The sequence below is a fragment of the Mastigoproctus giganteus genome, chromosome 4 (assembly GCF_048544385.1).
Source record: "Mastigoproctus giganteus isolate SK-2022 chromosome 4, ASM4854438v1, whole genome shotgun sequence".
Lineage (NCBI taxonomy): Eukaryota > Metazoa > Arthropoda > Arachnida > Uropygi > Thelyphonidae > Mastigoproctus > Mastigoproctus giganteus.
In genome coordinates this window covers 206353627-206380283 of record NC_143578.1, presented here as the reverse complement: position 1 = coordinate 206380283, position 26657 = coordinate 206353627, and the positions used below count along the sequence as shown (strand labels likewise).

Genomic DNA, 26657 nt, shown 5'->3' with positions numbered 1-26657 from the left:
TATAATTTTGTGTTCATTGATTACACCAGCCAACACGATTTTTACCTCGAAGAACTTAAATGCTGTTTTTAACCAATCTTTATGCGTAGATTTTGAAAATCACCATGATAGTTTCACATCACGTCACAGTTATTAAATATAGAGAGTTACATTTTACCAAAATATGCCATTTTCGCATAATCTAGCCAGTAATGTATGTCATACTGATTTATTTTAACAGATATAAGCTACTTCTCTTAATTTTAGCAATCTATTCTGGCCTGTTTTCTTGTGATAAACATGCTGAGCTGGATGTCATCATTCTTCTCTTTCTTGGTGATTCACTTCTATTTTCGACACTCTCTCTCTCTCTCTCTCTGGGTAACTCAAATTTTTTTTGGCTGGTGCAGAATAAGCTTCAGGCTTCCTTGCACCATACTGCTAATAATAATAGTAACAATAATAATAAGACTTCTACCTATGGTTCTTAAGTTCAAATTCTGATGCAACAATTTATAATTTGAAGGGAGCACACTGTTTTTGCAAAGACATTATTGGATTTCTGAAAGAACTAGATGTTGTGCATAAGTCAGATAAATGCCATTTATTCATAGATAAGTTTAAAAGCAGTTTTGCTTCATATTGGCAACAAATTTTCATCAGTTCCTGTGTTTCATTCAGTTGGACTTAAAGTCATGAAAGCATGTCTAAGGTTCTACATACTATAAAATACCAGGATTATGGTTGGAACATATGCAGTCATCTTAACGTTATTGGTTTGCATGAGGGTTTCACAAAATGTTGTTTTTTGTGTTTGTGGGACAGCTGTGCGGCAGAAGAACATTGTTGTGCAACATTGGGACGAGCTGGACGAGTTTGTACCAGGACAATGTAATATATTTTTTAGTGAAATCAAACAAAGTTCTTCTTCCACCCCTGCACATCAAACTTGGATTGATGAAAAATTTTGTGAAGGGACTAGATAAAGAAGGTAATGGATTTGCATACTTGAGAAGTGTGTTGCCTAATTTAATGTATGCCAAACTTAAGGAAATAATTTCCGTAAAACCCCAAATTGGGAAACTCCTGAAAGACTGTATTTGAAACCCAGTTAAAGGAGGTTGAAGCTTGGTATTCATTTAAGGCTGTAGTACATAGTTTTTTTGTGTAACAGGAAAGAAAAAAAAAAAAATACATAAGATGTTTGTGTCTAATTTACTCGAGTGCTACAAAAACATGGGCTGTTGAATGTCAAAAGTTGAAAATTCATTTTCTTCATTCTCATCTTAAATTTTTCCCTGAAAATCTGGGAGATGTGTGTGATGAACAAGGGGAGTGGTTTCATCAAGATATTAACCCCAGGGGCTCACATCTGGTGAGTATGGGCTTGGCATACCCAGGGTCCTGAACTGGATATCATCATTCTTCTCCTTCTTGGTGATTCCCTTCTACTTTTGAATCTCTCTCTCTCTCTCTCTCTCTCTCTCACACGGTAACTCGGGAATATTTTTTTTTGGCTGGTGCAGCATAAGCCTTAAGCTTCCATGCACCATATAGCTCATAATAATAATATTTCCACGATGGAAAAGCAGTATCAAGGTTGCTGGGATCCTGTACTGATGGAGGATTACTGCTGGTTCCTTGTGAGGGAGAGTAAGTAGGAATACAAGAGAAAATCCCTTAGTAGCAAACATTTTTAAGGACAATTATGTATAGCACAGGTATGCTGTGATATATTATTGAAATATAACTATTTTGAAATGATATGATGTTTTTTCCGAAGTTAAATGAGTTATAGAGAATGCATATTTTTTTACACTTGTATTACAAACACATATCCCTTTATTTTAACATTAAACATTGGTACATCTTTTGGTTTAGACATGATAGACTTTTTATGGTGATTTTCGGAATCAGTGTGTTTATTTCCTCCAGAATCACATATTTTAATTGCAGAGGTATGACAAAAAATATTTTAGCATGCAAGAAAGCAAGCTTATGCAGCATCAGCCAAAAAAAAAAAAAACCCCTTCGAGTTCACCCTTCCGTTCGTTCGAAATACCTGTCCAGCTGAGCCTTAAATTTATTTAGGCAATCAACTTCCACAACAAGGGATGGAAGTCTGTTCCACCAACCAACCACCCACTGGCTAAAGGCAAATTTCCGCACATTTGTCTTTCCTCAATTTGAATTTATGCCCTCTCAGGTGATTATTCTGAGCAAGAGGCAGTATCCCATCAGCATTGAGCATGCTCAAACCATTCAAGGCTTTATACACCTCTATCAGATCACCTCGCCGGTGCCTAGTCTCCAGACTAATTTGCAAAACTTAAGCCTTTCTTTGTAAGAGCAACCCTTCGTTCCATTCACTAACCTTGTTGCCCTTCTCTGTACTCATTCCAGCAGCTCTACATCCTACTTGAAATGAGGCCCCCAGACCTGTATACAGTACTCAGGATGCAGCCTGACCATTGCCTTATACAAGGGAATAATCACCTCCCTATCCCTGCTAGAAAAATTCCTGTATATCATTGATAAGACACCATGAGCTACTCTTGCAGCCCATCTGCACTGCTCAGAGAACTTCATATCTGCCTGCACAATTACCCCCAGGTCCTTCTCCACCACTGTCAGTGTAGTACCACAGAGTTGATATGTTGCTCCGGGGTTGCTGTTTCCCATATGTAGTACTTTACATTTGTCAATGTTAAACTTCATTTGCCACCTCTCAACCTTTCCAGATCCTGTTGCAGCAGCAGCATAGTGTCAGTAGCGTCCTTAACAACCCTGCCAACCTTTGTATCGTCTGCAAACTTGGACATCAAGCTTAATATACCATCATCAATATTATTTATAAATACAAAAAACAACAATGGACCCAACACTGAACCCTGAGGGACTCCAGTAATAACATTAGTCCACGATGAGCAGCGTCCATTAATTACCACTCTGTCTTCTGCCACTCAACCATCCCTTTATCCATAGCAACAATTTGCCACCAATGCCACACTGCTCCAATTTGTGCAGCAGTCTTCCATGTGCAACAGTAGCAAAAGCCTTTCTAAGATCCAAATATATAATATCAAAGTTATTCCCTGCATCCAATTCTTTTGTGACTACATCATAGTATCCAATCAACTTGGTCCGGCAAGACCTTCCCTTAACAAAGCCATGCTGTGTCTGAGCTATAACTGAATTCTTGTCAAGATGATCCTGCAGTGCTTCCATTAATTTTCTTGGAACAGAAGTTAAACTCACAGGTCTATAATTACTTGTCACCCTTTGATCCTCCTTTGTGAATTGGGGTTACATTTGCACATCTCCAGTCTGTGGGCACCTCCCCTGAGTCCAAGGAAGCTCTCATAATTATGGCTAACGGATTGCTTACTTCCTTTGCTGCCTCCTTTAATATAACTGGATAGATCCCATCCACCCCAGGTGCCTTTCTTGTATTTATATTCAACAATTTCTCCTCCACTTTACTCTCAATTATTACAAGGTCATCTAGCTCACTGTCAGTGTTTACTTCATCTATGGCATCCCCCTTCCTGAATAACTTCTCATGTGTGAATTTAGATGCAAAATATTGATTTAATTTGTTAGCTACCTGAGCAGGATCATGAACAGTTGAACCATCAATATCAAGTGGACCAATCTGATTCATCCCCTTCCTTCTAGAGTTTACATAAGTAAAGAACTCCTTGCTGTTTTTCTTTGCATCCCTTGCCAGAGATTTCTCGTAATCTGCCTTCGACTGCCTAACCTCCTTTGTAACTTGGTTACAGATCAACTTATATATATCATAGGCTTCTGTGTCACATGTTAATTTATATGTATCCCATGCATTTTTCTTCTCTGCCATATGTCTCATTAGTTCATCTGACATACATTTAGGCCTGAACCTTGAACAATATTTCTTAGTTGGTATGTAAAGCCTAGTAGCTTCCAAGATAAGTTCTTTGAATGCTTCCCATTTTGAGTTTGCTGTTGGTAAGTAACATCATCAGTTGGTTCCACTGTATAGAATTTAAATACTGTCTCAGACCATCGTAGTCACCTTTACCCCTGATGGTAGTTACCTCCTTGAGTAAATCCCACTTCAGCACACTGTGATCACTGCCACCTAGTGGTTCCTGTATCTGTAGATTCTTAATGCATGAAGAATCACTACTGATAATCAAATCAAGAGTATTGCCCCCTCTACTTGCCTCCGAACATGCTGATTTAGAAAACAATCATCCAATAAAACCACAAAAGCCTTGCTAGTGTGTGAGTGACCAACCCACAAATTCCAGTCAATATCCGGGAAATTAAAATCCCCCATTATAAGACTCTCTGATTTACTGGCCCACTCTATTTCCCTGTACAGTTTCTTATTATACTCATCAGAGTCATTAGGCCTATAGCACACTCCTACTCTCAATTTTGATCTCCCAGTGCTTATGTCACACCAAACTGACTCGACACTGCACTGTTCAGCAATGTCAACTGGCTTCACTTCCTTGGATTTTATGTGTTCCTTAACTAATAGCATAGCCCCTCCTCCCTTCCTATCCTTTCTGTAGATGTTGTACTCCCCAAATTCCAGTTCTCCATTACTTATATCTGTGTGACACCACGTCTCTGATATCCCAACAATATCCGCCTTTGATGCTTTGAGCAATACCTCAAATTCATCAAATTTATTTACCAAACTCCTAGCATTGGTGTACACACAAGTATACATGCACCTGTTCTTTTTCTGAGCTACCCTAACACAGTCCATGTGTTTACTTGTACCCCAATGACTCCCAGCAGTCTTTGAAATATCCTGCATCTTATTTTCTAAGCTGCTGCTCATTCCAATAGAAGCAGTGCAAGAATCACTTTCACCTCTGCCAGTGGCTACTTTTAATCTATTAGTACTTGTATCCTCCAATCTAGCAGTTTTCCAACCCACCTAACACTGCCTCGATAGCATCAGCAAACATTCTTGCACCCTTTCTATTTAAGTGTACTGTATCCCATCCCTGTAGAAGCAGTCTCTCCTGTTAACAAGTACAGACCAGGCTGAAAAAAATTTTACCCCTTGAGCTCTGCACAATCTTTCCAGGGCCGAATTGATCGACAGGGCTCTCATCATATTTTTTGTTGGCTTGTGTTATTACAAAGCATATTAAAAAGCATATTACAAAGCAACTGTGTACAATTATTTATTTATTTATTTTTTGTTTGGGATGAAGGGAAAGGAGTACTGATAAAAATTTGCACAAAAGCCTCTCACAGGCACACAGAAGTTCTAACTGAATGTTTTGAATGCCAGGCGTAGCCATCTACTACTAAGAGAAGATGATAAGCTTCTTCCTTTAGATGTAAAACTGTCCTTGAAACTGCATGCACACTCATAGCTGTGTTAATATGGAAGCCGGGGAACTGCTACATAAAACACACCGGCATTCAAAGGCAGAAAAACAAACACTGGCCTCTTCATGTTTGGGAATGGGGCAGCATTTTCTTATAAGCATAATATGCTTCAAAGTCATGTTATATTTCAGAAATACCTAATATATCAATATGCTTTAGCATCTGTAAGAGGAGATGCTTGTGAATCTCAATTTTAAACTGAAGCTTGTTAACAGTTCCTTATGTTATATGGAAGCCTGTCTGAGCCTTTCTAGGAGATTTTTTCAATTTTTGGGAGTATGGGGGGGGGAGATTTCAATACGAGAGAAGCCAGCCACACAGCGATTGCTTGCCATTATTGGCACATGCCACTACTTAGTGGCATTTACAGTCCTTTCAGGAGAGGACTAAAAATGCCACTAAAATTTACACTTGATAAGCTTTAGCACTGTTCTGGCAGTAGACTGGTTCATTTCACTAACAGGTAGTTACATTCTGAAGATTTATTTTGATCTTGCTTTCAACTGACATCATCATTATATCTAAATTTTTTTATTTTCATCTGACATTTAGTTTCTGAAGTACAGCAGGTATCATTCTTAAGCTCGTGAAGTAAAACAGTGATAAAATTTTGTGAAGAAAGGAAAAGCAAGCAGAAGTTCTAATTGTGAAGAAATTTCTGGGAACTGGTTTAATTATTTTGTTAAGAAAAGCAATCAGAAGTTCTAATTAATCAGACTGTGACAGCTACAGGTGCCTACAAGCCTTAGCAGCACAGCTGACAGAATAAAATGGCAAAAATATTCTATTTGATAATAGTTCTTAAAAAGTTTCAATGCTCAGTCAATGCCATATTTTGGCATAAATCTAAGAAGCTGAGGAGGCTTAGCACTTCCTTTTGTAAGGATAAAAATTTATAATTGTATAATTTTGTGCCTCGTGAGGTCTTGGCCTGCACCCAGTAAATGTTAAAACCTATAACATGATTGATAATTTTTACATTTAAAGAGTTCTGAAAGTGTGAAAGCTACTGGAACTATTTTCTTTGAAATGTAAAAATTATTAAAAATTATTAGTCAGTGGTCTGATATCACTATTTTTTATCTGCTTTGCTAATGTGGTTGCTGGTCTTAGGGCTAGCTGTTCATCATGGTTGAGGTTTTAAGTTGAGGCTGTTCAGTTTAGAGCTTTTTTTTTATTTGTTTAAAGATTCAAAGTGAACTTTTCTCTTAAGCTATGGGTCTAGAATTCTCTTAGCAAATATACTGTAGACAATTTGCCTTGGCAAAATTGTTAAACATAAGTCTTAAAATGCTGAAAAAAGGTTGTTTTAAAATGCATTATTTAAGACAGAAGGCCAAATTCTTTAAATATTCTTATTTTATGGTGTGTAAACCATCTAGATTTAATCACACATATAGCTTAACCCATAACACAAGTTAAGCTTAAAAACAAATGTGTTGATCATTTAGTCAAGTAATTAAGGGAATTGATCTTTGAAAAACTTGAAAGGTAAAACAGTTGGAGATCTTTATAGTGACACCCCCCCCCAGGAAATGAGAAAAATGGTCATATATTTAAAGAACACAGAGTAATTAAAATCTGTAAATGAACAAAGAAAAGTTTGAACATTTAATGTTATCTTACGTACTAAAGTAATACACAAGAAAAAGAAGCTTGTACATTTTGCATTGTTGTATGGTGTAATAAGATTAATTTGTAAATTTTGTATGTATAGTAATTATTGTATGCATTAGTACATACATACATACATACATTATCTATGTACATACATACACTGTGCTGCCACTTTATTAGGTACACCCCTGCTATGCACACAAATGGTCTGTCCCACAACGTTGCCACATAACCACAGTTATGGATATAAATGCAGCAGAAAACCTATCAGTTAAGCATACAATCCGTAGCGAGAATGGGAAAAGGAGTGATCTAACGGACTTCGAATGTAGCATGGTAGTAGGTGCAAGACTTGCTGGAAAAGCATCTTTGAAACAGCAGTTCTCGTGAACTTTTCACGCACCACAGTTTCAAAGGCGTATTGAGAATGGTGCAATGAATAGAAAACATCCTTTCAACAACTCGCCTGTGGAAGAAAATTGCTTGTTGATGAGAGAGGCCAGAGGAGGATGGCTAGGACTGTGCAAGCAAACAGACGGGCTACAATGTTGCACATCACGTCAGAATATAACCTTGGTGTGCAGAACAAAATATCGCAACGGACCACTAGTCGCCCTTTGTCGCGAATGGGCTAAAACAGCCGACGACCATACCGCGTACTGTTGTTATCAATGAAGAACAAGAAAGCACGCCTCCCGTGGGCACAGCAACACCAGCACTGGAATTGGAAAACAGTTGCTTGGTCTGACAAGTCGAAGTTCCTGAGCATCATATTGATGGAAGGCTCAGAATTTGGTGAAAACAACATGAATTGATGGACCCCTGTCTGACGACTACTGTGCTAAGTGGTGGGGATGTTTTCTTGGCACATGTTGGGCCCATTGATACCCATAGACGTCTGAATACCACATCATACCTAAACATCGTTGCTGACTAAGTGCATCCGTTTATGTTGACAGTTTACCCTCAGTCAGCTGGTTTCTTCCAGCAGGATAATGCGCTGGTGCACAAAGCTCGAATCACTATGGAATGGTTCCAGGAACATGACAATGAATTTTCTTTGCTGAAGTGGCCTGCTCAGTCCCTGGATCTCAATCCTATTGAACATTTTTGGGATGAATTGGAAAGGGCTGTTCGCTGCAGGCCTACACCTCCGTCGAATCTCAAGGAACTGCGTGACACACGTGTCTGCATGGTACTCATTCCTGCACGTTTTCAGCATCTTGTTTAATCCATGCCTAGACGAATTCAGGCTGTTTTGAAGGCTCAACGTGCTACTAGGTAGGTGTACCTAATAAAGTGGCAGCACAGTGTATATATCAAGGCCTAACAGACATGGGAATTGGTTTCAGACTAAAATAATCTGCCAAAAAATGCACGGTGGTGGCAGAGCATGTTTTAAAAGAGAATTACAAAGGCATATGATAACAATTATTTCATTTTTATTTTGAGAAAAAAAAAAAAAAAAACAATGTAAAAGTTCTAATCCTTGATGAGCATCTTTCAACAAAACCTCTTGCACAACCACAGTATCTCCATCACTACAAATTTCAGGTTCTATTACATCTGAGGTCTCTTCATTTGGGCATATCCTAACACATGCAATGTCTGCATTCACTTTGGAGAAGTCTTTAAAACACATTTCTCTATATGTTTAGGCAATAATGCACATCCTCAAAAATTTCATCACTATTATCAGGCTGTTCCCCATGATTAAGAGGAAGAAGCATGCAGAGCTTCATTTTTTGCATTATTCAAGGGACAAATCCAGTATGTTTGAAGTAGTTGGAAATCACTTTTTCGTCAGCCTTATGTTATGGTTGGTTTTAATGGGGGGGGGGGGGGGGATTGGCACAAGGGCAGCTAAGGCCAAATTGTGTTTATCATGGTAATTCTGCAAATGAGAATTTTTTTTCTCTCTCTCAGTCACGCATTAGATAAGTTCATATAAACGAAACAGGTAGGAGAGATTTGCATCATCACTGAGAATATGGTTCATCTCTAATAAATTATACTGGGTTAAATCTGATTTAAAATTCACCAATCTAGCAGCTTGATTGTGAGAACAGTCAAGGAGGATATGTTTCATTGTTAATAGGGCAGGACAATGATGACAGTGAGGAGATTCCTCGCCTGTCAACAAGTGAAAGTGGGTGAGATGGGTATGCCCAGTGCATGTTCTTGCAAGGATGACAACCTCTTCTCATCTGTTTAATCATGAACTAGATTTCTAGTATTGTGGCATTTTCTTTATTTGGAAAATGCTTATTATGGGTTTGTTGCTGCCATAATGATGCCCATTAGTCAATACAGGCCTGCTTTATAATGAGTTGCCTTATACCGAAACACATAAATTCATTGTGTTTCAGTATGGGATAAGGTTGATGAAACACGTTGTTTTCAGCATGTCGATTTCACTTTTTTTTCTTTTTTTTTTTTTAAAAACATGGCACAATTTTGTTAAATAGCATTCTTTGATAGTTTTTCTTTGAAGCACTGGATTACACCTTGATCAAATGGCTGAAGAACTGATGTCATATCAGGTGGCAGGTGCTGAACAGTGATTGCACATAGGCCATCATTCACTTGGCAGCAAGGAGTGCAGTTATCCACTAACAGCAAAATTTTTTATTCTCCCTGCTCATCTTGCAATCTGTCTCTGATTCATCCTTTAGATTTTTGATGACATCCAAGCCTTTTGGTTTGCTCAATACATAACAGGCATTGCCTTCAAAGCACAGGGCTCCTGGGCTTTCCCAGTGATTAAGAGAGGATGCTTCTCTGTGCTAGACATGTTTGCAATTAGGAGAATGGTAATCTGTAGTCTTGCCTTTTTAACGTCACTACACCTGTCATTTTTGAATGTAAGCATTTTATCCAGTAGCAACTTAAGAAAAGTCCAGTTTTGTCAACATCGAAGATGTCGTTCTGGTTGAATGTCAATAAAACATTTTTTAAATGATTCTCTTTCCATTGCTATGTAGCTTCAGTGTTGATGGTTGCACTTTCACTGCACACCTTTATTGAAAGATAACCACAATGAGTCTTAAATTTCTGGAATCATTCATTGGAATCTTCAATATTCAAACGATTGAGCCTTAATTTTTAAGAGCTCTGTCTACAGGAATGTTTTATTGCATGTGGCATTATTAGCTATTCCTGGAGCACCTTTTCAAGATCCCAATACTTCAACATTTGTGCTCTGATCCTGTCTTGTGCAGAAGATTTCTCTAAGCTTTCAATCTTTTTTCAACTTTTCAGAATGGTGAGCAGTGTACTCTTAGGAGTGTCAAACTATTTAGAAATGCCTGCCATAAAGTGCATGCCCATTATCTACAGCTTATAAAAATCTTAATTTTTTCTGCAATTGGCAAAGCTACCTGCTTTGTACAAGCCATAACAATAAACATGCAGTCTATACATACTGTATAATAAAATGAATTTCTAGTCAAAGTCGATTTCATTACACCGACAAGCAATTTTGTCATTAGAATCAATAAATTAGTGTTTTTTTAATATTTGATATGCAAATATTGTAATAAAAAAGAAAAGAAAAGAAATCTTTTGGGTCACTATAGAGAATTCATTCATCTTTCAAGGTCATTATATAGCAGATATAAAATAGTATTAAGTTTAAGGGGATAATTGGATGGGACTTGCACATGGTTGTCATAATATACTGGGACACTAAAAAGAGGGTTGCTATAAAGAGCTTCAATTGTAATTAATGATAGTACTTACCTGAAAAATGATTTTGTTAAATATTCCTATTTAGTGACAATGTAATGTGGCTATCCACTGATTTTTTTTATATATATAATGAACTGATATATCAAATAGAAGCAGAGTGTGCTACAAAGTAATTAATTTTCAAAGGAAGCCAGATGTTGTTTTGGAAACAGCTGACAATGATAAAGGAACTTTAAAAGTATTAGAAGAAACATGAGAATGGTATTGAAACAAACTAAGCTTTAATGGTGATTTTACATTCCCCCAGTCAAACAGTGCTTGAAGAATCTTGATTGTGTGCAAGTGTTTTTTTAAGTTATTTAAAATAACTGAATCCCAACAAGCAAGAAATTTATTTTATTTTATTTTTTAAAGTTACATGTTAAAGCTTATATAAATAAATAAAATGCATATTACACAATACCCATACTTGCTGAAACATGAATGTTCATTTCTAGCAGGATCTGAGATGAGGAAAATTATCTGTACACATCCTAATATATAAAAATTGATTACTTAACCAATCTGCATAAAACCTGTTAGGATAGAGAAATCAATACAGAATTTTGTTAAAAAATAAAAGGGTAGGGGAAACCCCAAAGTATATACAGGAACTCCCCGACTTACGCAAGGGTTGCATTCTGTGGGACACTACGTAAGTCGAAATTTCCCCCATGCCTATGCAGCACTTGCAACTGTGCTTGCTGAACTGATTGAATCAAAAAAGAAATGTTTGATGAACATGTAAATAGAATTATTTATTGTATTTATTCAATTTTTTTTATCTTGTGTGCAGGAAAAATTACAAAAGCGTGCAATTAAAAAAAAAGGAGACAGGCATAACGTCAGTAAGTTGTATCTCTCGAGCATTGTTGACAGAATCGACGTCTTCAGTTGATAAGTACACCGCTGTGGAGATTTAGGAGTCTGCTGCTCAATGGCTTACAAATGAACATATTAATGGATGACTGGACAGTGGCTTTTTTTTTTTTTTTTTTTTTTTCATCGTAGATTTCTTTGTAGCAAGCAAACATTCCTGGCATTGCCAGCACTTGCACTTTCTGTTGGTCGTTTTCCCTTCATCATTGTAATACAAATGAAGTAAATAGGAATGAAGAGAAGTTCTGAAAATTTGTTTTTTATATGATTGAAGATTTCAGTGAAGGGGAACACATTTCACCATAATAGCATAAAAACCCACACAATCGCAGTTATCGGTATTATTGCAAATGCGATAAGATCGAGTTTACTACCTATTTATAATTGATTGCACTAACAGAAAAGCCCAATAAACCGGAAAGTGCAAAGTGTTTTTATTGTTTTTTTGGTTGCGACCTCCAGAAATGTGCTTTAAAAAAATATCACAGAGGTGTCCAAAATTGATTCATATAATGGGAACATATGATAACGATGAAAGTGTAGTGCAATTTCCATTATAAATATGACCTTTTAGAGAGAGAAATAGTTTAGTAATATAGCGAAATTTAACTTCCAAGAACTTTGAACGAATTACAAAAAAAAAACCCCAATGTGTTATTAGGTTCACATTACGATATTTTCACGTTACCTCCATTTATTCCTACAGGATGCAAAATACGTTTCCACTGGCAGGCAAAAATTTATGTAAAGTCAAATTTCTGTAAGTTTAGTATTACGTAAGTCGGGGAGTTCCTGTATTGTGTAGGTAGACAGATGCACAGTATCAATATGGGAACTTCTTAGACAGTTGAAATGAATTTCTAAGCACTGCTATATCCGCTGTTGTAGTTAAAGAACTAGATAACAGTGCTCGGGGGCTACTGGATTTGGAACATTACCCATCCTCAGTAGAAGAGTTAATTCCTACCATTAGTTAGTTTGTTCTCGCCCCTCTCCCAACATATGTAGCACAAGGTGTAAACTTCATGCTGAGCCTATATGGTTATGCATAAAAATGCTTGCTTTTGGCATCTTGTTGATGCAGAAATGTGTGTGAAACTTTTTCAGTTGAGCTAATTTACTTCTGTGCAATCTAATGACTCATCTAAGTAATGTCTGCTGTGCATCCCTAATGAATTCTGGATGTCCGATGGTTTCCAACTTTTCTCTATTTGTAGTCAGGTCAGTTTCTGCAGTTTACCAGTAAACTCTGCTTGACACTGAAGCTTGATAAATTAAAAATTGGCCAACCAATATTCTTGGAATAATTAACAAATTCTATAAATCTGAATGATACTGTATTTCACCATTTACTAAAGAATTTTAATGAAATTTTTAGACAATTTTATATAATTGGAGAAAAATAACTTAGGATTGGAAGGTTCACCTTGGCTAACCATGGATATTCCAAGAAGTTCACCAACAAGATAATTAGCATTTCAAAATTTAGAATCCCAATTCATTTGTCTTCCCAGAAAAGGTAATTCAGAGCAGTCCCATTTCAATTTTCCAAGAACAGATGGAGTAGTCAGCAACAGCACCAGAAAATAAAATATATACAGGCAACATAAAACAGATAGTAAGAACCAGGGACCTTATCTAAGTTCTGCAAATTACAGATTGTCTGCCAGACATATTGCCAATCTGAATGATACTATACAGGGAAGGATCAACAACCTTTCAGAGGTGGCGTCTGATTTGCTGTCGTATGGGGACCCTGGCACTGAATTTAATCTCTTTATAGTCACTGGTGTTTGGTATCAGGTATCAGTGGCGAATTTTTAAAATCAGAGTTTGTGCAAAGAAATTACATGCTGTTATTTTGCAAAAATAGGTGCATAAGGAGTGAAATGAATTTGAGTTATATATACTTTTGTCTGTCTTTGTGGCAACTTCTAGTTGGAATAATTAAATGAATTGGTGTCATCATGCCATTCAGAGCAGTAGTGGATGCCACCTTTGACACCATTTTCCAGAAGGCAATCATACCACCAACTCCAGAATTGCTTAACAGCATTTTATACGACACCTCACCTTGACACCTATCAGAAAGTGACACTAAATTCCATAGTAACAATGAAAACTTTAGATTCAATTTATCAGAGCTCAGAATACTTGCAACAGAGCACAAGCAAAAGAGAAGTGCTTTTTTTGGATTCAGCCAATCGTGCTCATAACACTGACTGTAAACTTGGGCAGGTCGTCATTTCGTGTCTCCAGATCAAGCTCTTCAATTCAAAATCTCATACTCCAAGGGTCCCTGGAATAGGACTCCAGAAGGCAACCAACTAATACAACACAAGCAGGCCAACATAGTTCCAGCCAACTTACAAGTTCACAAATCAATGAAATAGGAGAATGCTCAGAATAGCAATCCTTCACCACATTGTTTCCCAGCCATATGAGAACAGCTTCTTGTGGAAACATCTAACAAAATTCTTGCAGTGCCACAGCTCAGCTCACACAGAACAACATTAACTGCATTTAAACTACAAGTGATTACCAAAAACAGCAGCCATAATATACCACCCAGCATTCACTCACTCCAGCTCAGTGGACCACAACTCCAAGTAAGACAGTGAACCAATATGATGACAACCACATCCCCTATAAGTACAAGTTCATTAATTAAAAGTCACTTTAGTTTCAAGTAAAAACTGGCAGAATGTCTTTCAGTATTTCCAGACCACTTCTTCCTCCCTATTAAACATTTGCATATCTTGGTTACATATGTAATATGTTACTTAAAACCAAAAATTTTGTTAGTTATTTAACTAAAAATGCTGGTTTTACAGTCACCGATGAAGGAAAGAAAATAAGTACCAAAATATTTAACTTAGTTATGTTAATTAGTTGATCTAAATTTTCACTAAAATTCTTTTAGTAAATTCAATTAAGTGTAGTAGCAACCAGATTAAGATAACTGATTTAATATAAACAGCTTTTTCCATTATTTCAACTTTTTGCTGCTAAGTTTGTTCTGGGATCTGTTAGATCTTTCACAATGTAGATATGAATAAGATAAAAGGTGGGGGGGGATGTCATTTTGGATATGATGAACACACAATATGCACAAATACACCCAAATAATTGACATAATGTGGACTTAGCAATGCCCTTCACCCATCTGACACTACAGACTCCCTCTAATCAGAATATTGGCAGATTAGAGGCAATCAGATTATACACAAGCTGGAGCTTTGCACTGGAGACAAAACATTGTTTTTGCCAATTCAAACCTCCAATGGGCAAAGTGTTATAATTATGTGGAGTGATGAGATTTATACTGCATTCTTTATAAGTTGCTCCTGGTGGAAGATTTACAAAGTACCATTGAAATGTCACTAAATGTTTGTGGACAACGTTATTCTTCCAGATAAGCACAATAAATTTACACAACACTGCATAAATTTTTAAAGATATATCAGATATGATTTTTTTTGGAAAATCTAGGTACAGATCACTATGCTTAGTGTTATTCTACAATTTTCACTGAATAATTTTCTTTGGAGAGCATTGATAGCAACTAGTGAAAATAGAAAAACTTGTTTCAGCAGGTTTATTGAATATTCTGTTAGTGCATTCCACATATCTTTAAAAATTGCATCATTTGCCACTACTAATGCTAATACCAGGCCATGGTTAGGCCACATCTTGAGTATTGGATACAGGTCTGGAGGCCTTGCTTTACGAAGGATGTAGATCTACTGGAACAGGTGCTGAGAATGCCAACCAGACTGATGAAAGGAACAAAAGGGTGCTCTTTCCTAGAAAGGCTTCAGTTCTGAAAACTGCATAACCTGGAGACTAGGCGCCTACAGGGTAATCTGAATTGAAGTGTTTAAGGCTTTGAATGGATTGAGTAAGTTGAATGAATGGCATTCTTCCTCTTGCTGAGATTACACACATGAGGGGCCATGAAGTTAAGCTGAGGGAGGATGGTTGCAGAGTAGATGTACAGAAGTTTGCCTTCAGGTGGTTGATTGTTGGAACAGGCTTCCGTTTGTTGTAGAAGTGGATGGTCTGAATAAATTCAAAGAAGAACTAAAATTCTTGGAGAGTACAGATGGGTGAAGTGTGTAGTTTTTCTTTTTTGGCTGATGCTATATAAATTTGCTTTCTTGCATCATTTGCCACTATTACTACTAATAATTTATGCTTTCCAATTGCACATATCTTGCAGAAGAGACTAGGCCATCTCAGCAAGCATTTAGTGGCAATTAAATAAGCCCTTTTAAACCTGCCATAAGGAATGCAGCATAAGTACAAATAATTGTAATTCCTGCATTTAATGATATTTTGAGTTCTAAAGATTTAAAACTTCAATTTTAAACACAAGTGTTTAAAATTGAAGAAATTAATATAAGTGACTAACAGAATTTTGTGATTGGAGGTTTGTATATGCCTGCTGTTAAATACACAGAAGGGTAAGAAAGTCTTCTGTGTGCTAATTTATATCAATTGCTCTTGATATTTTGCAACTATAACTCAATTTATGTTAGCTTTGGGACCCATATCCTCACTTATATGAGAAAATTATAAAATTCAGTGATTTATTTATTTTGTAATAAATGATAAAATATTTAGATTTCATTGTAGTTATTATAAGCTTAGAATCCAGGTTGCTTTTTTTAGCATTTAACAGACTAACACTTTAAACATGTTTAGATAACATGAATGATCTGATTTTGATTTACAATAAAAGGGTTAAGGACCATCAGATTAGATGAGTGTTTCCCAAAATATGGCCCACACTCACCAGATGTGAGTCCCCAGGGGCTCACGTCTGGTGAATGAACTTGGTACACCCAGGGTCCTCAGCTGGATATCATCATTCTTCTCTTTCTCAATGATTCCCTTCTACTTCTGACTCTTGTTTTCTCTTTCTCCCATCTCCTCCCCTTGTTTCTTTTCGATACAGTAGCGATTGCACTTTGAAATAAGTTCGATGACTGGATTCATCCCAGATTAAGGATCACTAAGCAAAAAAACAAGTTAATGAAGGGTGACATTAAAGTGCAGCATAAGCCTCAGGCTTCCTTGCACTATATGGCTAATAATAATAATAATAAAGAAAATCGATTCTTTTTCTTATAATTTTCTCTTTTTCAGTAAATGGGCCAATGTCTACAATTACTACTTTTCCTTGCTGTCTGTGGGAGAGTGTTTTTGTAATAATGGATCTTAAGCTGCATGCTCTGGCTGTTTGATTTGATTAGAAGAGAACTGTGAATCATTTTATCTATCATCCATACCAATGGTAATTTTCCTGATTCCTGGTGATATTCTGTTCAACCAACTCTTAACAACACATACAAGTGAAGACCTGGATTGGAACTGATGTTTTAATATAAGCAAAAATGGTGCCAGAGCGATGACCAATGCAACAAGAGGAGCTCATATAAGTATTCAAGCTGTTGCATCACATTCAAAATCGATTCACTGTTGTATACACAGAGAAGCATTTACCACCCAGAACATATCTAGATCCAAAGCAAGTACCTAATGAAACTGCTAAAATTGTTAATTTTATTAAAGGCCAGCCACCAAATGCCTCATTTCCATACAGCTCCTATTTCATTGGTGAAGTAAATTGGCTTTCATGTGAAAAAGTTTCTACTTACCTCTTGAGCTATGAGATCAAGCTTTTGTGGATGAAACCTCCAACATACAAGACCACTGCTTTATATATAACAATGATGCTGATGTGTTTCAAGTTGTGTGGAGGCAGAAGGCTTGAAGGGAGGTCTTTGTAAGTATCTTGAATGATCATTTAACTTGTGGAATGATAGCACCACCATATAACACACAAGTTTTGGCAAACTGCCAGTAGATGTTAGGATAATGTATGTCCAAGAATATGCTGACAGTTGCAACTTTTGGCATGTGTCTAGTATTTGCAAAATACCCTTAAGTGATATGCCATTAGTATGGACAGGCCATTATGAGAGTTGCATAAAGAAAGATTTGAAGACTGAGTAAGTTTTGTTATTTGCTATTGTGTTTGGTATGTTATGAATGCTACAGGGCTGTGAGAGAAATGTCCACGGTTTATGGAGACAAGTGTTTGAAGAAAACTGCAGTTTTGAAGTGGCATAGGTGCATGAAAGGTCAAGAATTCGTGGCCAATGAGCACTCTCAAAGGCTTATCAAGAGGTGGCTTCAGGTAGTACCTCTACGAGCAAGTTCATTGATGGTGCAAGTGATTATTTTGAAAAGGAGTGCTGGCAGACCTCACAATGAAGATTAGGATAAGTCCATCTTTCTAGATATGTATTTGAATTTAATGATTATTACTTTGCACTTAACTGACAACACTGATAAAAATTGATAATTTTCTATACATGTTTTGGGTTCATAGCCTTTTTTAGTTTATAACTAAAGCTTAATCATAGTGTGGTTTGATCCTTATGAGTCAACAGATTCTGATATAACAATAAGACTCACTGATAAGAGTTTTATTAATATATCAAAAGGGGTGCATGATTGATTTTAGTTTGGAAAATACCAAACTAGATCATTAGCATGGAGCCTCACGTCTAGATGACATTTCTAATTTTTTTTTTTATATGAGATAAGGTTACAGGTGGAAATATTATTTTTTAAGCCCAGCTTATTATGCTGGCTAAACAAACATAATAAGCTGTGTTTAAAAGTATAATAGCCAGAGAGTGTAATTTTACACTAAATGTTGAAACACTCCAGAAGCAGAAGTTAAGACTTTTTAGAGCACATTTCTCTGCATCATTTTGATTAATGTAATGCTTCTGATTAAAAAAAAGTGTTAGTGCTAAACATTTTACAAAAATAAATGTTAATAAAGTAGTATAAAAGGCATCTGTTAACATTATATTATTAATAAATGTTAATAGTTTTTCATTCTAAACATATTAAACAGATGTGCATACCTGGATTAAAGAGTACTATAGCTCGAAGACATCCCAATTCTGTTTTATCCATCTTCATTTCCCTCATTTTAGCTACCAATTCTGTAAGAACACGGTCAAAAATGGCACCAACTCCAGCACTATGTGCACTATTACGATGAACAACTAATCCTGTTGCCAATACTATACCATCTTTCACAGTTACAGAACGGTGGGAAAAGGCAGCAATAAGCAGTTCATTCCACCCTAAATTTGCAAATATAATAAAAATATAACAACCAAAACTGTTTAATATGTCTTCATATGAATAAAAATATTCAAGAAAGACTAAACAGAAATTCTAGCCAACATGCTCCACTGCTTAATACTTTAATAGTGATACTACATAAGTAAAGGTGAAATTTTAATTCAAGCATGCAGGTAAAGGGTTACCATTATATTATTCTGAAATTTAGAATTTATATCGGTTATCACATACTTATCTTGAATTAGGAATGAGAATGGATACAATATTATTAAAGCAAATTTTAAATTTTCCTATTCCCTATCGGTGTAAAAACACCATAGACAACTCTTAAAGGAGAAACTATGATAGTAGTAAAAAAGGCATCTGTTGCTTATTCTCAGTGGGCATCACCATGCAGACAGCACCGTTTCAAGGCTTGTTGGCCTTTCATCAGTGAGTAGGCAGGCACCCTGGTATGCAAACATGACAACCCAGTTGAAGATAATCACACAATATGAGAGATGCCAAAAGGTGTACGTGATAATGTTTAAGTACGACTAAATGCAACTAAGTGCCTACTCACCCACTGAAAGGGAACAAATTCCCAAAATAGTGCTGCCTGAGTGGTGGCACTAAACTGAGAATAGTGATAATAATATTCCGTATTTGGGAAGCATTACTTATCTGAAAGTGTAATCCTAGGGAACTTATTGTGAAGGATTTCACAATATGAGATGTTATAGTAATGAAGCAATACTGCAAACCTCATGTATATTGCTCTCCTCATGAGTTTACTGTATATTAAAATGCCATAGTGACTATGCAGTACGTACCATTAGTCTGTGTATACCCTTCCAAACAGTTTTCTGACCCACTTAACACTGCCTCAATAGTATCAGCAAATATTCTTGCATTCCTTCTATTTAATTTTATCCCTTCCCTGTAAAAACACAGTCTGTTAGTAAGCACTCCGTGCTGAGAAAAATTCTACTTCACAGGCCTTCCACAATTAGGGCTGAATTGTTTGAAAGGGTTCTCATAAACTCTCTGTTCTTATGTTGTGGCAAAATTCTTTGACACAGATTCAATCCTAACTTATAGCTTTTTCTCAAAATCACCTCATACTTAAGTAAAGCCCCAGAATGCCAATACTTAACATTATTAGTATCAACATGATCAGCAACTTTTGCCCCCGATTGACATACCGTGGTTCTATTCCTTGGTATTTCTATCCTTATTAGATAAAATATTCTATTTCCCTGACCTCCTTGGGACCCGCACATTGTGCTTGTGGTGATACCTCTATGCAGTCAGATGCATGAGGGTAGACTCCAATGTTAAGGTGGGCAGCTGAGTGCTTGATGGGCCCCTGATTTAATTGCTTCAAGGAGAACAACCCTTCTCTTTAAGCACTGAAATTCATCTAAAAAAATGCTAAACTAGCAGTTAATTTCTTCTTCTCTCTCTCTCTGCACCCCTAGCACAAACAAAAGCATCTCCTGTGGCATTATGTTCAGCTACAGGCAGGTCTGCATGCATATGGATCTTCATTTGTAGGAGAACCACCAATTACAATCTCTCCAATCCCCCCCCCCCCACAAGCTACAGCATCCTCACTGCTCTGGGGTATGTCCTGAACCCCACCCCTCCAAAAAAAAAAAAAAAAAGGCCGGAATATACAAGAAGGCTAAAAAAACATTGACCACACAATAACCTGAAAATATTATAATACTAAACAATATGCAAGGACAATAATAACGCTAAACCATTCCTAGTTATTACAGTGGTACGGACACAGGTACATCAAAAACTGCTTTTTAAGATTTATTGGATTTTGATAACCAAGTTATTATTTGTGTTTTTCTGATTAAGTAAGTGAAATCTTTTCTTACTTGGGTGAGGAATTCACAAAAAAAATGAGTCAGCACAATTCTTTTATAATTCTGCAGGTATATAAATAATTGTTTTATATAGCCTATAAATTATAAATTTTATAACAAGATGTAACAATTTTATAGTAATGAACAGGAATATAGGAAAGAACAGGAATAAAAAAAAAAAAATTCATGACATTTTTCTACTTCATTATAAAATATCAGGTTAGGTGGAATGCATTACCTATGTTCCAATTAACCTGATACATTTCATCCTGAGCTTAACATGTTTTTGTAAAATTTTTTTGGATCTGAAGCCAACTATCTCTCCATGGCTGCTTTAATGTCATTATCAAAACCATATCTGCTGCCTTAACGTTCTTTCAGGAAATTAATATGGATGAAACTCATTGGGAATTCTATGGGTTTTATTCATATCTGAGAGGAACGAAGGAGTGCGCTTTTGAAGAAAGGCTCAAGTTCTGCAAGTTGCAGCATCTGGAGACTAGGCACCTGCAAGGTGATCTGATTGAGGTGTATAAGGTCTTGAAGGTTCGAGCAGGCTCAATGCTGACGGGATACTTCCACTTGCTCAGATTAAGAACCTGAGGAGGCATAGATTCAAATGAAGAAAGACAGTTGTAGGATAGATGTGCAGAAGTTTGCCTTTAGCCAGTGGGTGATTGATTGCTGTAACAGACTTCCATCTGTTGTTGTGGAAGTTGATAGCTTATATAAATGTTAGGCTTAACTAGACAAACATTTCGAGTGACTTGATGGGTGAAATTGTTTTTTGTTGGCTGATGCTTTATAAGCTTGCTTTCTTGCATCATATGCCTCAACTAACGCTAATGCTAAATCTCTTCAACATGGATAACATCATTAAAGTTCCATGTCTGAACTGCATGTTCAAAGGTGATTCCATTTAAAAGAGCATGACATATGTTACCTTTAGTAGAGGCATATGATGCAAGACAACATGCTTATAGAGTACAGTCAGTCCTCGTATAACACGTGTTTATACTACACAAATTCGATCATACACGATTTATAAATAGGGGAACGATATCGTATATAACACGAACCGGATTCGCTTATGCACGATTCACCTTTGTGTTTACAAGAAACGGCAATCGAACGCGGAATCACCCCAACTGAATGCAACATAGGAATGAAAAGAAGATTCTGAAAATATACAGTATTTGGTTTTATATCAGTGAAGGGGAAACACATTTCACCATAATAACGTAAAACCTACACAATTTCAGCTATCGGTATTATTGCAAATGCAATTACATTGAGTTTACTACCAGTTTATAACAGATTCCACTAGCAGAAACGCAACTGGAAATTGTTTTTATTATTTTATGGTAGTAAACCCAAAAAATGTGAGCTAGTGAGGTGTTAATAGTGTGTCTCTGCCTTTACAGTGTAGTTTAGTAGTTTATTCAGTTGCGACATGCGTGAAGCTTTGTTTATGTATATCAAGCATGTCTCCTCATTTTGTAATTGTGCTTTATTCCCTAAAAATGAGTAAAATTCTTAAAAGGTGTGAACAGGAAGCGTCCTGGTGAAGACACTACAGATTCAGAGAGAAAAAGAAAAGCAATATCGATACACAGAGGTGGACTGGATCAAAAATTCTTACCCGGGAAAATTTGTAGCGGCCTCATACTAGCATTTAGGGCCAAAATCACACTGGCCTCCAGCCCACCGGGGAAATATGAAAATATGAAATTGTGGAACGCTTTGAGCGAAATGAAAGACCATGTGATATTGCACGTGCTACAGGCTTAAATGAGGCAACACCGAGAATTAGAAAGAATGCAGAGAAAATAAAAACAACTTTCATAGCAGGAACAACTCAAAGTGTAATTAAAATCTATTGAATCAAGACACAAACAATTGGAAGAGATGGAATGGCTGTTATCTGTTTGGATAGAAAATCAAACAAATTTGCTTATGATAGAAGCAAAAGCATTAGCAATATTTTATTATGTAATAGTCGTAATAAAATACTTACGTATTTTATTACGATTATTTATTGTGTTTGGTAATGTTTTGGTTACAAATGTGTGTTCAATCTTGGGGTGGTTGGCACCTAACCCTATTTTTCCCATAGGGCCTATATTGCACGATTTTGCATTGCACGAGGGTTTCTAGGAACACAACTATCGTGCTATACGAGGACTGACTGTATCGGACAAAAAAAAGAACTTTATTCCCATTTCACCCTAACCTCTGTTATCCAAATATCTGTCTAGTTCTGCCTTAAACGAATTTAAGTGTCCACCTCCAATTATGACAGATGGAAGTTTGTTCTAACAATCATGCACCCACTGGCTAAAGGCAAATTTCTGCACATCTATTCTACAACTGTCTTTCCTAAATTTGCATTTATGTTGCCTCAGGTGAGTAATTTGAACAAGAGGTAGAATCCCATCAGCACTGAGCTTGCTCAAATCATTCAAGGCTTCATACACCTCAACCGGATCACCCCAAAGGTGCCCAAGTCTCCATACACTGCAATTTGCAAAACTTCCGCCTTTCCTGGTAACAGCAACCTTTGTTCCATTCAATCTCGTTGCTCTTCTCTGTACTTGTTCCAGCAGCTCTACATCCTTCCTAAATGCGGCCTTCAGACCTGTATGCAGTACTCAATGTGTGTTCTGACCATTACCTTATACAAAGGGATAATTACCTCCCTCTCCCTACTAGCAAAACTTCTGTATATCATTGGCAAGACACCATGAGCTACTCTTGCAGCCTATCTGCACTACTCAGAAAACTTCACATCTGACTGCACAACTACCCCAAGGTGTTTTTCATTCTCTGCTACCTTTGGTGTAGTACCATGCAGTTGGTACATCATTTGGGGTTACTGCTACCCATATGCAGTACTTTACATTTGTCAATGTTAAACTTCCGTTGCCACCTCTCAGCCCATCCGCTCAACTTTTCTAGATCCTGTTACAGTAGTGTACTGTGATTAACAACCCTGCCAACTTTCGTATCATCTGCAAACTTGGACATTAACCCTGATATACCTTCTTCAGTATCAATGATAAATACAGAAAACAACATTGAACCCTAGGGGACACCACTAATAACATTAGTCCAAAAAGAGCAGTGTCCATTGATTACCACTCTCTGTCTTCTCCCACTCAACCATCCATTTATATACAGCAGCAAATTGCCCTTAATGCCACATATATTAAATTCAATACAGTGGGATCAACTGATGTTAAAAACAGGGAATTCTAAATGAGAAGCCTTCAAGAAATTAGTCTTGGAAGCTACTAGGCTTTTCATACCAACCAAGAAATACTGTTCAAGATTTAGACATAAATGGATGTCAGATGAGCTAATGAGGCTCGTGGCAGAGAAGAAAAGTGCATGGGATGCATATAAATTATCAGGTGACACGGAAGCCTGTGGTAGTTTTTTTTTTTTTTTTTTAAGGAACACCCCAAACATGAGAGGTATTAGAACCTATAGTAACTCAGTACCATGCTTGGGTTGGAGGTTGAGAAGACGAAAAAATATATTTGTTGACATTAGACTTGAACTTCTGTAGACTGTAATTTTCAGGAAATATGTATGAATGAGGTTGTTCAGAAAACGGCAGTTGAATGAATAAACAAGGAAGGTGAAAAGTTGGTTCTGTGAGTTTGAAGTTGGACAGTAAATGGATGTTGGCTGGTGGCGGCACATGTTCAGACTGTTTTGAAAGAGAGAGCGGGAATTATAAAAGCCAATTCAAAAGAACAGTGCCCAAGGAAGTATCTGTAGAAAGGGCATGCAACAGTACGTCTATGTGAGAGAGAGAGAGAGAGAGAGAGAGAGAGAGAGAGAGAGAGAGAGCGAGTGTGTGTGTGTGTGTGTGAAGAGACTCTGTTAGAGAGGAGTCATTAATTAACCTAACTGCCCTCTTCTGAATAGAATCGAAGCCTGAGAGAGGTTTTGGGGACACCGCACAAGATGTGGGAACAATATTCCACGGTAGGGCGGATTTGCGATTTGTACAGAGTGAACAGCTGTTTGGAAGAAAAGTAATGCTGAGAGCGAAAGAGAAAACCAAGTTTTTTAGATGCAGTGGAAGCAATATTTGTAATGTGCTGGTGGCAAAAGAGATTAGAAGTCAGGGTAATCCCCAAAAGACATATCATTTTGCCTAGAAATCAGAGTGTCACTAAAGATAAGCATAGGAGCAGAAGAATCCTTTTTACAAGATATAAGACAAGACCGAGTTTTAGAATTTTTGAAATCAACTAAGTTGTCTTTGTCTCACTGGAGAATTACCTGGAGATCGCATTTAAGGAATTGGTAGCGGATATTTGAGAAGTTGAAGCTGATTGAGCAGGGCAAGGTTTCTCAACATGAAAAGTGGAATGCAATGTGCTATCATCGGCAAAACTATGGCTAGGATTTTCAGTCAATGGAAGAGGGTCATTAATATACGTGAGGGAAAGAAATGAACCTTGGGGGGAACACCAGCATTAGTGGAGAAATTAGAAGACAGAGAGCCATCTACCATCACCTTCAGTGAGCGATCCGAGAAAAAACTGGATAACCAATTACAAAAAACAGTTGGCAAACCATAAGATGGAAGCTTGTTTAGAAGACCTTTAGGCCAAACACGATCGAAAGCCTTTGAGATGTCAAGAGCAACTGCTTGTGTTTCACCGAACTTTCCATTGAATTTGTCCTAGAAATGGGTAACATAAGCAAGAATATCACCAGTGGGTCGACACTGATGGAATCCATACTGGCAATCGTTGATCAGACAGAAGGTTTCTAGGTACTTTAAGGGTTGGCGGTTAATTGATTTCTCCATTACTTTGGAAAGAGTAGAAGTAATTGCAATGGGATGATAATTGGATGGGAGGGATTTGTCATCCTTTTTAGGAACTGGCTGGATATGAGCAAATTTCTAAGCAGAAAGAAAAACACCTTTGGAATAAGAAAGTGAAAAAAGGCGGCAAAGAATAGGAGTAAGTTTAGGAGCACAGGTTTTGAGAACAAGTGGAGAAATACCATCAGGACCTGGAGCTTTCTTAGCATCAAGATTCGTCAAGATTATTCTGACATCCTTTTGACGGAAGACCACAGGAGGCATTGAATGGAGCAGGTTTGGAATGGTGGGAGGTGTTTCACCGAGATCATTAATACAAGAGTTGGAAGAAAAATGAGATGCTAGCAGGTCAGCTTTATACTTGGCTGAAGTGAAAACGGAACCATCTGGTGTTGACAGAGGTGGGAGCAGAGATGGGCAAAAGTTGCGGCCAATAGCTTTGGCAAGAGACCAGAATGCTCGGCTACCATTAGGGAAAGAAGCAAGTTTTCTCCTCTTAGCCTGTTTAAAATCTAGTTTGGACTGATTAATAACTGCTTTACAATTGTTGCGAGCTTTGGTTTAGGCAGAAAATGAAACTGAAGAATTGAAAACAAGCCAATTACGATATGCAACATTCTTCTCTTGAACAGCCCTAGCACATTTATTGGAAAACCAAAGTTTAGATAAAGGACAAGATTTTAAAGTGGAGTGTGGAATAAAGGAATCCATTCCTACAAGAATGATTTCACTGACATGATCTGAGCAAACGTTGACAGATGTTCTGAAACAGTAATCCGACCAAGGAATAGAAGAAAAGAAATCTTGGAGGTTATCCCATTTTGCATTCTTGTAATGCCACTCAATACAAGATTGGGAATAGTCATGAGATAAAGGCTCCATTGGAGAAGAGACAATCACCAAGTTGTGATCTGAGGTGTCTAAAGGACCACTCACTTCGACCGTATACTTAGAAGGGTTGCTTGTGAGAAAAAGATAAAGCGTGTTGGCTGTATGGTTAGGATTGTCCAGTATTTTTGTAGGTAAATGAACAACCTGTGCAAGGTCATTAGTAATTACAAAAGCCTCAGCATCTCGACCAGTTGGGTCGGTGTGACTAGAAAACAGAAGCCAGCTGGAGTTGTGAACATTAAAATCGCCAAGGAAAATTACCTCACTGTTAGGAAAGT

The 26657-nt window shown here is 37.1% G+C and overlaps 1 protein-coding gene across 2 annotated transcripts in view; it reads right to left on the bottom strand.

Moving 5' to 3' along the window:
* Positions 1–26657, bottom strand: part of LOC150087344 (retinoic acid receptor RXR-alpha-B-like) — a 186937-nt gene that overhangs the window by 32546 nt on the left and 127734 nt on the right. For both annotated transcript variants that reach the window (XM_090371144.1, XM_090371143.1), the window contains exon 7: positions 18555–18779. In XM_090371144.1, coding sequence (XP_090227270.1) covers positions 18555–18779 — 225 coding nt within the window. The remainder of the gene's footprint in view (positions 1–18554; positions 18780–26657) is intronic.